The sequence below is a fragment of the Palaemon carinicauda genome, chromosome 9 (assembly GCF_036898095.1).
Source record: "Palaemon carinicauda isolate YSFRI2023 chromosome 9, ASM3689809v2, whole genome shotgun sequence".
In the NCBI taxonomy this organism is placed as follows: Eukaryota; Metazoa; Arthropoda; class Malacostraca; order Decapoda; family Palaemonidae; genus Palaemon; species Palaemon carinicauda.
In genome coordinates, this window is record NC_090733.1 from 148,391,997 (window position 1) to 148,405,174 (window position 13,178).

General features: G+C 35.8%; 1 protein-coding gene across 1 annotated transcript in view; it reads left to right on the forward strand.

Moving 5' to 3' along the window:
- Positions 1-10,870, forward strand: part of LOC137647255 (serine-rich adhesin for platelets-like) — a 75,311-nt gene extending 64,441 nt beyond the window's left edge. Inside the window, 5 exon segments of the mRNA XM_068380649.1 lie at positions 1,322-1,536; positions 1,752-1,975; positions 3,935-4,112; positions 4,257-4,536; positions 5,067-10,870. Coding sequence (XP_068236750.1) covers positions 1,322-1,536; positions 1,752-1,975; positions 3,935-4,112; positions 4,257-4,536; positions 5,067-5,786 — 1,617 coding nt within the window. The 3' untranslated portion in view covers positions 5,787-10,870.
- The last annotated feature ends 2,308 nt before the right edge of the window (positions 10,871-13,178 follow it).

Below are 13,178 nucleotides of genomic sequence, written 5' to 3' on the forward strand. Positions count from 1 at the left end.
TAGATTTGATACATTTTGTAGTGCTTGACTCGCGAACTTTGAACAGCCTCGTGGATACAGAAAATTTATTTTTGAAAAATAGCGATCGTGGAAAAGGGGAATCGTGTAATTCGAACACGCTTAATTCGGGACCCTACTGTACATGATTATCGGGTAAGATTAATATTGAAAAATGTTATTTTCATTAGTAAAATAAATTTTTGAATATACTTACCCGATAATCATGATTTAATTGACCCACCCTTCCTCCCCATAGAACCAGTGGACCGAGGAAAAATTGAGGTGGTGTCAACAAGAAGTACTGCAGTACCTGGCCACAGGTGGCGCTTGTGAGTACACCCCCCTCTTGTATAGCGATCGCTGGCGTATCCCTTCCGTAAAATTCTGTCGGGCAACGGAGTTGACAGCTACATGATTATCGGGTAAGTATATTCAAAAATTTATTTTACTAATGAAAATAACATATTATGTGTGCTGCTCTTTGAGTGAGAGCTCCTTTTAGCAGTCCTATAAAGTTGAATACTATACAGTTACTGATTTTCAATTTCATAGTAAAATGGGTCCTCGTGCTACAATGGAGATTCATTTCTATGATGTGTTGTACAACAACTCTAATTTTAATGCAATATTAAATGCTCCTAAACGCAATACAGGACTGTACGCAACACTGAAGTCACTCGCCTATGCTAATGCTGTACAGAAGTTATAATTTAACATTTAAAATTACATTTAATAACATTGAAACATAAGATGGAATAAAAAAAACACATGGAGGACATGATAAAATATTACAGAAAGTTATGATTCTTTTATTAGAGCCACATTGTATCCATGAAGCATTTCAAGTTGAAACTGTTATACCTCTGTTCACCTAACCAGTAAATGACTTACCTTGTTGTCAGTTGATTGTTGTTGGTCACAGCTTGGGGTGGAGATAAAAGATAAGAAAAACTGACATAAGTTACTCTCTCAGTCATGACACTAGTAAAGTCATAAAAAATTTGTTAGATATTGTCTCTGTCATAACATTTGTATACCATAAAAAAAACCTATAGGGTCTCAATGAGGTAATAAAGTGAAATCAATCTCTCTCTCTCTCTCTCTCTCTCTCTCTCTCTCTCTCTCTCTCTCTCTCTCTCTCTCTCTCTCTCTCTCTCTCTCTCTCTCTACTGATTTCTTCTTTTGTTTTTGCACAAGTTTCATGATTAATTTAATGATATGTTATCCATTTCAATCATTACAACTTGCTCAAGTGATGCTCTTCACTTGTAACCTGTTGTTGTGGACTCAGTTACTGAGGCTTTAATGTTTTCGGTTTCAGCAAGCACAGTCAAGATCATCTTCAGCCACAAGGCCCCGAGCATCTCCTATGAAAAGCCCAGCTCCTAATGACATCGGCCGAGGGTCTCCTTCACATTCTCAAAGGTTGACTGGGGGTTCTTCCACCAATGGACCTGCTACGCTTCCCAAACCAAAGCCTTCCCCTAAACCTGCTCCTCGATACGTACGGTCTGTTTCTGTAGAACCTTCAGCTAGGTATGTTGAAGGATGTTTGCAATTTTTAGTAAAGTATGTTGATAAGCTTACCTGATGTTCATTATATGTATGAACTTCAGGTAAGTGTAGAAATATAAAATTTGTTATTCAAGTTTTTTCATCTAAGTATTCTGAAAATGTTCATTACACCAATGTCTTTCTAAGGATATGTGTAAAGCCTCTTTCACTAATAAATGGGTTCCCTCGTCAAACAGGAGACAAGCAACACTGAAGAAGGGCAAGGCTGTTTCACCCCATCATGGGTATTCAGACGCTGATTCTGATAACACGGATTCAGAAATGTCCGTCTCAAAACTCCAGACCATAAGAAGTATCGCAGCAGAGCGAAAAACCGAGAAAAGAGGTAGAGAACCCAACCAAGGATCACATGCCTATGATCCCGAAAAGTACAAGTGTAATTCTGCTCTCAGAAATTCTGGTAAATATCAGTGTAAAGTATTTTGACACTTCGACACTGATTTCTTTGTTTTATACATATTTATTGACACTATTCTTAATCTGCTTAATTGTTTGTTTATCATTTATATACATACATTTTGTGCATTAACTACCAGGACATTATTACGTATAATTTATTGCCTTTACTGTAAGTTTAGTATATGGTTTACTTCTGTTGTTTTATAGAAAAAAATACATTTATTTACTTCTTTGCATATTGTCCATGCTATTTCTGTATTTAATATTTCATGCATTAACTGCCAAGACATTATTTATTTTTTATCATTTACTTAGAGGGTATGCTGTTGTTAACTTTTCATTTAACAAAAACACTATTGTTCCCCATGAAGCTAACAATGGGAGCTCAGATATACTTGCGCATTATGAACCTTTTTATGAATTACCACATTTTTTCCAAGTGAGATCTATTTGACTGTCCAAATGAAAAGTATAGTTAGTAAATCAGTAAATATGCCAGTATCTTCGTCAATTTTTTATTTATCAAATTAGTATGTTAGAAAAATTGGCAATTTATTAGATGAAATCTGAATTTTAGTATTGAAACCAAACTTATCTAGATTAGAATGAAGAATTTTTACTTTGTGATCAGAGTAAATTGCCTCATAGAGGATGCACGGGGGCAAACTTAATCTATCTCATGTATCTTCCTCTTGTTCTATTCAAGTTTTTAGTTTATATATGAAAGATTTATATTAATGTTGTTACTGCTCCTAAAATATTTTATGGTAATTGTTTATTGCTTCTCTTGTACTTTGTTTCCTTAGTTCCTTTCCTCATGGGACTATTTTTTCTTGTTGGAGCCCTTGTACTTATAGCATCCTGCTTTTCCAACTAGGTTTGTAACTTAGCTAGTTATGATAATAATGATAATGCTGACCCCAGTTTGCATTGAGTGACAGTGTGGACAGTGCCTTTTCATACCCAACTGCTTTGCTTTCTGACATTACATAGGTCATCTCTATTCAAGCTTTTTTTCTTTGCCTTGTCCCAATTTTCAATGCTCATCCAAGATTAATCCTTTGAACCAATTGTATAAGGAGAAATTTGACACCATTGTCTGGTCAAACTTCATTATGATGATGGTAGTCATGGAGCATTTTGAAAGAGTCAAGTGAGAGCCAAGTTAATAGAGTCATTTCAGTAAATTTAAAGACTAATAACAAGAGGATTTGGATGTATGTGTAATAAATACTTCAGTATTTTTTAGTGCACACTCTAAAGTGGTTGGTCTGTCGCTTGAGTTATCCAATTCCTGGTTGCAAATAGGACAGACCATTTATACATGAGGTAGTCACCAGTAGTTGGTTGATCCTGTTATTTTTGTCTGAAGAAAAAAAATTTTCTTTTGTATCCCCTGATCTACTTTTTGCAAACACATGTACAGTATTAAAGTTTTAGTATAAGTTTTCATTGATTTGATCTGGCTTAGGCATGTTCGTTTCTTTAAGCCCATGTTAAGAAAGTGTAAGCAGAACAGGTATTGACAAGCAAATCTTAACATATGAAAATCTCCGAATTTCAGTCAACAGCAAATGTCAATTTTTTTTCTTTTAAATTGGTTAATTTATTCAGAATCTTGTTTTTAATTTAATTATATATTTTGAAAAAACTGTGGTGAAAAATATAAATTCAAATCTACATAGAAAGAGAAACTATTTGGTCAACCTGTTCAAGTGTTTTGGCAAAGCATTCTTGTAAAGTATTGTACCTAAATGTTAATGACAATATAGTGAGCAACGTAGTGACGTTATTATAACTCTTGCATACAGTAATTCCATTCTTGCTAAATACAGTGATTCAATTTTGGTTTTTTGGCACTGTAATGATTATTAATAATTATACACGTTTAATGCAGTTCTTCCCAAATATTCTCTTTTATCAAATTAATTCAGAAACTTATCACCTCTGATTTCTTCAGGTGGTCATCGAAGATCAAGCAACAGTAGCAGTGGTAGTAGCACATCTGATCTGACGAAAACCCAGGCAGTAATTACATTACAGAAACACTGGCGAGGGTATCAAGCACGAAACAATGACCCAAAGACTGCCAAGATTAGAGATGATATTAGACACTCCAGAGCAGAGCAACATATAAAGTGAGAGTTTTTGGATACAGTACTATTAAAAAGGTCAAAACTGTTTGATTGGAAAAGTAATGACCACTGTATATACTTCAAAAGCTTGAATTACCATGTGTTCTTTATGCATTTTTATGAAGACATTCCATATCTCCTTTCCAGACATTTAACTGAAAAACTACGAAGCACCGAAGAAGCTTTGGAGAGAGAGAGACGGCTGCGTCACATGCAGTTAGATGCCATAAGAACATTATGGAGAGAGATTCAGAAACTTCAAGCAACCAAACGAGAAGATGTTACTCCCTCTACGCCCATGACCCCACTCACGCCGCTCACACCCCTAGATGCCATTAAGGATAATAATGGAACTGTCAGCGTCAAGAAGTATTCTGAAGAAAGTGTAAAGCAACTCACGGAATTTTGCACATCACTCCAGGGACAGGTATGTTTAGCTATGATGGGAAATAAAAACTGATATAAAGTTAATGTTCCTTAATGTTCTGGTACAATGCAAAAATTTTTCAAATGAACTTACATTGAGTAACTGATACAAGTCTTTATCTTAACCAAAAATGTTTTAATTGTTTTTAATTTAGCATTGTACTATTTCTTTTAATGTCTTTACATTCCTTGAATAAAGCAAGAAAAGTTAGAATAAGTGGGAATGAAAAACATTTTAGCATATCTGACAAACCATCATATTAATAGATTACTAAAACTTGTTGTGTGAATGGAAAGGTAACAACCAAGCAGAAAAGTCAAAGAAATATTGGAAAATAGTCTGTAAGCAAATTGACATTTTTGTCCAAATGTGTGTAGAGAAGTTGATTACAATAGGGAAAAAAATTAAAGAAGGAAATGTTATTAAGAATAGTTAAGATTGAAGCAACTGGCTTTAGTATGATAGTGGTTTATACGTTGTGAATTTTATTTTGGTAAAAATACTTTATACAATATTTTTCTATTCCCCAGGTTGGACAGCTACAAGATTCCTTGTCCCTTGTAACGCAGGTAATGAATGCATTCTGCAATCTTCCAGGATCACAGTCTCTTTTAACGATGTCTCAATCCAGTGGATCTGGACAGGAAAGATCACCTGGAGGTGCAGATTCTCCTAATTCTCAGTGTGCCGGTGTTGTTCCAGTTCCCTTGAGCGAATCTGTTTCTTCACTTACTCATTCAATTCGTGCCCTTACTACCTCAATTGTCAAGTCACCTTCAAGTCGAGTTGAAAGGAGAGAATCGGAAGGAGATGGTTGTAGGAGCAGCTCTAATAGCCGTGATGCTAATACTGGCAGCGGAGAGTGTACAGGTAGCGCTTGTGGCGACGATCACTGCAGTGACGGTTCTGATGGAACACCAGTTGCATGTTTGAAGCAGTCTGAGCATTTGGAGCACCTAACCACAGAATTGGCTTCCATGGCCTCTGTTGCATCGGCAGACTTGAATTCCACAGCCTTAGATGCATCGACATTGTCTGTTGACTCTGCTGAAGGAGGAGAAGCTGATGCTACAGGTCGTGATGAAGCAGAGTTGTCAGAGTCTAGTCAGTCCTCTTTATCGGGAAGTTTATCAGGTAGTCATTCTGGCAGTCAATCTGGTGGCAGTAGGCAAGCAGCACCCCAGGGCCCACCCCGACCCTCATCCCTACCGGTACCAAGGCCACACACTCCAAGATCTACTACGTCTTGACCCTCTGGTCCCCTTCCTGCATTCTCATTATATTCTACCCTTTGCCCCACTATTCAGCCTGCTCCCCGCGCCATCCAGCACTATGCTACTGCTCTCTTATCCTCTGTGCTCACTGATCTCACAATGCCTGCTGGTCAAAAACTGTTATAAAGAAAAATGACCGTTGTAGGTTATTCATCAGTAAAGATGTCAGATGATCTCACGTGAACTCCCAAGTTGTATTGCTGTATTGTTAATTTTACCAAAGTACTGGTAAAGAAAGAGATATTTTTTTTAATGTTAATGCCAAATATTCTCTAGTCGAAGTTAGGTGTACTGTCAGATCTTATGCGAAAATTATTGTTTATTAGGCTGTTTATAGGCACTAAAGAAAAATTCAGGAAGGGTTCTCAATAAGTGTTTGCTGACTTTAGATGAGGATTATGTTTAGTACTTGTGCTTTGACTGATAGATGGAAGTCTTTGTTTTATGTTGGTTAAAGCACGGTTGGTGTTTCTCTCATGAAGGAAGTCATTATCATAATTTTTAGGTTAGTTATACTATGTGCCATTGATTTTATCTAATATTTATCAGACACTCCATTAGACCAAGGTCTGTCTCCATTAACTACAGCATATATCTCATTTAGCTAAATAATCTTGAGACTAGTACGCTTTTTCTTCGCATGTATGCTGAATGGAAGAGGAGAAGCCTACTCTGTCTAAATTTTTGTCTATTCATTTTTTCATGTCTGGTAATAAGCTTTCAACTCGTATCCAATTTCCAATATTATTCAAGCTAGTTACCTGATCTCCATTGGAAATCAAAGGAGCTTAGTCTGGCCTTAACTGCATTATTACAGCTGTTCATATTTTTATCATTCTCCCTCAACTATTTGCAAACATGAAGACTTACAAGCTATTATATAAATGTCTTCTCATAAAGTTTCTACTCAAAAAGGTTTTGATGTTTGGACATTTTGTCGTTCTGGTAAAGGAGTGTCAAAGCACTGAAGTCGTTTATTATTCAGCATTTGCTTGTGATGATGAATTGGTTGTAATGTACAAAGCTTTTTTTCTTGTACCTTGCCACGATCAATTGTGTATAGGAATTCACATTCAATTTAAGGTAATTGTGGCTGTTTAGGTTGTATACTCCATGCATATATATATATTTATATATATAAATATTCACGGTCAAACAGTCTGTTTCAATCTCTTCAAACTCCAAGGTATCATCATCATCAACAGAGGGATGATTTTTCCGACATAAACTGATATGCGTTTACTTCATTCAAGGTGCATCTACCAATGACAGTTGTTGCTCCATTGTCCCCATTCCTAACCCCCTATAATGTCAAGCAAGCTGCCTTACTTTTGGAATAATAGAGGAAGAATTCTTCCTAGTTTTATGTGATCTTTTATATTGCAATATTTGTACTAACATTTCAATAATCGTCACTGCTTATAGAAATATTCAGAGTTGCCACAAGTCTGAAAAACATATGTAATCCCGGTAAAATCTCATTTCAGCTTTGATATTTGCTGTAAAGCTGCAGAAAATAGCTATTTGCCAAATAGATAAAACTCAATTTTTATTGTCACAAGTTGTGCTCGACAATACAATAGTCAATATTTTCTTTACATTGTTTTGCATAAGCTAACAATGAAAAAGATAATGTTCTGCTGGTCTCAATACGTCATTATGTTAAGGTTTCCAGACACTTTTACATTGATATGTATATACACAAAGGCGATGTTTCTCCATTTACTGTTTTTTTTGTTAGCACCGGGCTTTTTTAACAGTATACAATACAGTATGTTTATTTGCAATCCTTTTTATTGTCTTTGCTCAAATTAATTGTATCAGAATGTTCAATGTTTCTAGTAGAATTGCATGTTCTTGGTGTTCTGTTCATTATTTTTCATTTTCTGTGTTTACTATGTAAACAAAAGCATCAGCATTCTATTTTACAATTATTTCTCTTATCAAGTCATTATTATGTAACTTCAAGTCCCTCAGTGGAAAATACAGGTGATTCTCAACTTTTTTGTTACTTTGAAAGGTAGGTTTTGTCAGATCATACAAGTTTGCAGCTTTTATGATTCATAATTGCATACTGTATATGATTTGCTTGAAAATGTAACTTGCAAAGAAAAAATAAAGAAAAATAAATTGTAAATAAATAGGTGGTGGTTCGAGCACAGTTTGGTTATACTTGAAACTATTCTTATTTTATTCGAGTTTGACTTGTCAAAAGCCAAAATGTACTGGACATTAACAATTCACCAGTATTTATAATTCTTGATATCCCCCCTTTCTCTCTCTCTCTAGTTTCTAGAATATAAAGATTGAATAAAGTAATTAACCAATTTGTGTGACATATAATACACGGAGTTAAAGTTCATAGAAATGCTATCAGAGCATATTAAGAACTATTTTCTATATATTCTCCTTTCTAAATAAAAGTTTCAGTACATAAGCTACTTTTGCCATGAATTTTAAATTAATAACAATAACTGTATTTCCCTACTTCAGTGTAAGGTTTTTTTTTTTTTTCTTTCCTATTATATACATCAAATTAGGCTGGAGACAAAATTTTATACTTTCTTCAGACTTCATGGTTAGCCATAAATTTGATATAATTCTCAGTTTAAAGAAAAAAAAAGATTACTGGTTTTTAGGAAGCGACACTGTTTGAATGGGAATGCAAGGGTGTATGAATGTACCAAGTGAACTACTGTATACACAAATACAGAAAGAGAACATCGTCCCCCACCCAAAAAAAGCAATCAATGTAAAAGATGTATGGAAACGTCTTAGATGGCACAAATGCACATGTTCATTGTATAAGTGAGCATTATTTTATTCTTTATATTAAGACTCATTTATATTCATTTGTCCTAACATCTTACTATAGCTCATAGTGGCAACATTTGGAAAATACATAAATATATATATTAACAATGTATAGTAAGCTAAAAGAATTTGCTTCTCTGTTTTTGCTCTTATTTATGTAAACTTGTACAAGAATAAGCAGATCAAGTTTTATTAATGTTCCTTCTTATTTTTAACAACATATATTGGAAGAATACATTTTCTTAAAGATTAGGTATATAGGCATACAGTATGCTGTATCAATACAATTTTTAGCCTTTTGTCTTTGTGAATTAAATGTACAGTACGTGAAGTTTTTGCGATGTGATTCGTGGTGTATTTTGTATTAAATTTTGTGTAAAAGTCCATTTCAAACTGGAATGGTGTTGATAATTCATGAAATATTTTACTTAAACAGTACATGTGCAAAATATAATTTAGTTTTGCTGAAACAGTATTTGTTATCCTAAGAGAATAGTTTCCCTTTTGTTATGAGGAATCTGTAGTATTGTATTATAGAATTGTCGCTGGTTCCTTGTGTCTTGAGTCTCCTTTTTGTTTTTATTTTAATAGTACAGTGTTGGGAAATATCCATAGCTTCAGAATTTGTCGATGTATGACCCCAAGTAAAAAAGATTTACCCATAGTTCGCCTGTAAGGTTACCCATGTCTTTACAAAAGTTTAGAGAATATGACTGGATGTAGGGAATTTGTACACACTTGAGACTTTGCTGCAACTTTTTCATAAAAGGTCAGACATTTCTGGTACAGTAGTTCCAGTTTGATAGCTTTTATATTTTGTATAATACTGATAACTTTTGGGAATTTTTGTGTTTGAAGTTTTCTTTTTTGTTAAGTTTTGAAAGATTATTTTGTGTTGTTGAAGATTGTTTTATGTGATATATAATTTTGTCTTTCTGTATGGTTGTGAAGTGAGATACAAATTGTACAAGAAAAATTATTTTGCAGAGGAGTATTTAGGTGTCAAACTCAGGACTTTCTTATCACAAAAAAAAAAGATAAGGGAAAATAATCATAGGCATAGCCTACACTAAATATTCACACTATGCTGTTTGTCTAGTGCTGTGTACAATGTAAAACAGCATGACTGTTTATGTACATCGTTTCCTCTTTGTTTTCAGAAAAAGATTATTAACCCTGACTTTTTGTAGATGCCTAATGATTCCTGAATGCTCAAGAAAAGTCAGTTGATTGAAGGGCAGATAATTATAAAATTCATTGAGATGAAAAGGAGTTAATTTATTTTCTAATTTCTCATTGCGTTACCCATGAAATTCAGTTAAATTTTGATGCTTTTCACTTGTGGTGTGGTTTACATATGTATCCTATTTTTTTATATTTCCATAACATCACCTTCATGAAGATATTTTGGATACGGTGCATTATCATCTACAATCTTATTATGACTTATTACGAGTCTGGTCATGTGTTCTTAAAAAGGAGATTGCAGCTTGGAGAAGAGTCAAGATTGCTTAAGAAATCATAATATGATAATGTAAACAAAATCTATTGCTCCTTGACCGAGAGAGCATTGTATGTTGTGCTTCAGTTATGTAGCGGAGTGATGCAATTTTATTGCTGTAATTGGAGAATATTAACTAAAATGTAGGTATGAATATAGAATAAGTTTGTTTCTTTCTGATATAGAGAGTAATGTATCTTTTGTTTAAATTTTTTAGTTATGATAATACAGTACGGTATTATTTCTTCAACAAGGGTGGAGCCTCATCACTGAAATAAATTTTTTTTGTTAATGATGAAAGTGCCCAAATTTTTAAGATATTTGATAGGTTGTGGTAATTTCATGAGTATGAGACCAGTATTCAGCATTTGAATAGGTATTTTAAATATAATTTTGCAAAATGTTGCTTGTTGGAAGCTGTAGAGGAATTTCTGCGAGGCATGACAGAAAGCTTTGAGAACTGGTGATAATTGCTGTGCATGGTTGAAAGCGAGTTATTGCTGAGGTTGTGTACATGCGCATTTTGAGAATTCCGTTAGTGTACTTTCGTTACAAGTTTTTTCAATATCCGTGTTAAACTTATGCACTATAAACAAACTGCCAATCCAAAGAAATTTACAAGGAGACACAAAAATGTATATTCATTTCTCATTTTGTGTTTTGTACCAATTGCCTTGAGCAAAAATCTGTCACAAAGTGCTTTGTACAGTGCTGCTTGCATTTAATAATAAACTCTGCAATAGAATTTTTATTTATTTTCACTCTACATTACATTTATATTTTTCAGTGATCATCATTTTATAACTGTTCTTAGTTCCTATACGAATTCAAACCATCCTTTAGTGTGGTTAAGATTCTGGTGAAAGCTAGTAACAGCCAATGAAGAATCATCGAGGTTCTGGCAACCGCTGCCCAGTACAATATTGACTGGTGCTCCAACCTCTGTTCCCATTCTGGCTGTCGTGTTAAAAATACGTGTTCAAAACACTCTCCAACCGGCGTGACCTTTTTGTGAAGGTTTTACCTAATATTCTCTTTGTCTCTACAATATGAGTGTGAAGGAACTTGTAAAATTTGTGTAGATGTCCAGGACTGTTGGATCAATTTATCTGACATGCAGAAAGCACCACTGTGTTTTGGATTCCCTTGCTATGTATGCAGGGAATGGTTGTCCTCCTAGTGGGCAAGATTTCATAGTTGGAACAAGAAGAAATCCAAGCGTGATCGTTCTCCCTCGTTTTCATCTTCAAGATCAGTAAAGAAAGCGAGATACTGTACCGACTTCCAAAACTCGCTGCTTCATCTCTTCTTTGGAGGGCAAACTCAAGAATTCTGGTGGCTTTGGTATAGAAGGACAAGCTTCCAAGGCGGTAGACTCCCCTGCTACACCTAGAGAAACGGAGGCCTACACTTGAGGATTATCCCTGGACTCCAATTTTAGATATACCAGCTGAAGCCCTACAAATTTTGGATGAGAAATGCCCCATTTCATCATCAAAGCACTCTATTGTGCCATCACCCTTTTTCCTGCCTGTGAGCATTGACTCTTAAGACCTTGTCTCCATGATCTCTGCATATACCTCTGTGAGTGAAGCGAGCAGTTTCTCTGGCTATAGCCCAATTGATCTTCCTGCTTTGGCTACACCAGCAAAGAGCACTCTTGTATCTTTTCGGATTTTGTTTCCGAGAGATCTTCTTACAAATCTCCCACAGCCGCGAATGGTTAAAGAGCATGAACCTCAGAGAAGTGAAGCTTCAACTGTGTGAGTGAAGCCTACAAGTTCATGATACTGACCAGAGTACGACCAAGAGGCACGCCATCCTCAGCCATGAGAGCGAGATCTTCAAGAGTGTGTACCGTTCAATTATGTACAACTTTCACCTTGAGGGGACACCTCTTCGAGGAATAGTTCAAGCTAAAACGAGGAGACATTTAGAGGAACCCCCTCTTGAAGTTCTCTATGAGAGGAAAGCCAAAAAGAAAACGGGTCCACTAGATGACCAACCAGTTCCTTTTCGGAGGTCTGTCATCAACCACAAGAAAGAGCACAATCCCAAGAGATCATCGGAGTTCTTAGTCGTTCCTAGTAAGGATGATGAAGAAGTGCTGTGGTAAAACCTTCATCAGAGTTATGAATTACTCCTGTGGAAGTTAAGAAGGGGAACCACATCCTACATATCCTAGACTAGGGCTCCCGAAGTTTACGGGTGAATGTAGACTCTCTCTTAGAGAAATTGTTTATCGGAGAGGGTCGTAATCAATCCAACAGACATCGCCATGGAAATCAACCTAATAACCATCGCTTCAATCATATTTGGGCCCTGAGTCTCCAGAAGAGATGGAACCTCATCTCTGAATGTCTTGTGACCCCTTACCTCTCCCCTTTTTCTAGGGGAGATAAAGTCAGGAAGAAGAAAGACCACCTTCGAAGAAAAATAAACAGGTGCCTTCTACAGGAGACTCGGTAGTCTTTCGTAAATAAGGCTTTCCTCCAAAGAGAACCCAGCATTCTCCCCTGAGCCTGCTGAGACTTTCCAGATCCCCAGGTCATGATGGTGTGAGACCCTTATAGAGTCTACTTCTACCAAGCCTGAGGAGGAGTATTCTTTCCTGAGGGTCTTATTTCTTATTAGAAAAGTGAACAACCTAGGTGATGCTCCAAAAGCTTCCTTCTCAAATAGACAGCCATCTATTGATGCACTCTACGAAAGCACACAATTCACAGCACCACATTGAATTCCCATGGTTGGGTCAGACTGAGAAGACTATCCAGAAACTAGAGGTATAGGTTTCTGCTGCCGAAGACTCATTACGAGCTGCTCATTCCTCAAAGTACTGTATATTCCTCTCGTCTTCTCAAAGCAGAGGAAGTTCTATATAACATAGGGAACTTATTCTTCCCCACTTCTCATAGATCCTGAGGTAGTAGTGACCCTATCTTTGAAGACGTCAGCGGAGAGTCTCACACAATACCCATCCCATCTAGGCCATGAATATGGAGGCAGCACTCATGTCTGCAGGCCACCTCTTAGTTAGACCACTGGTCTTGGGC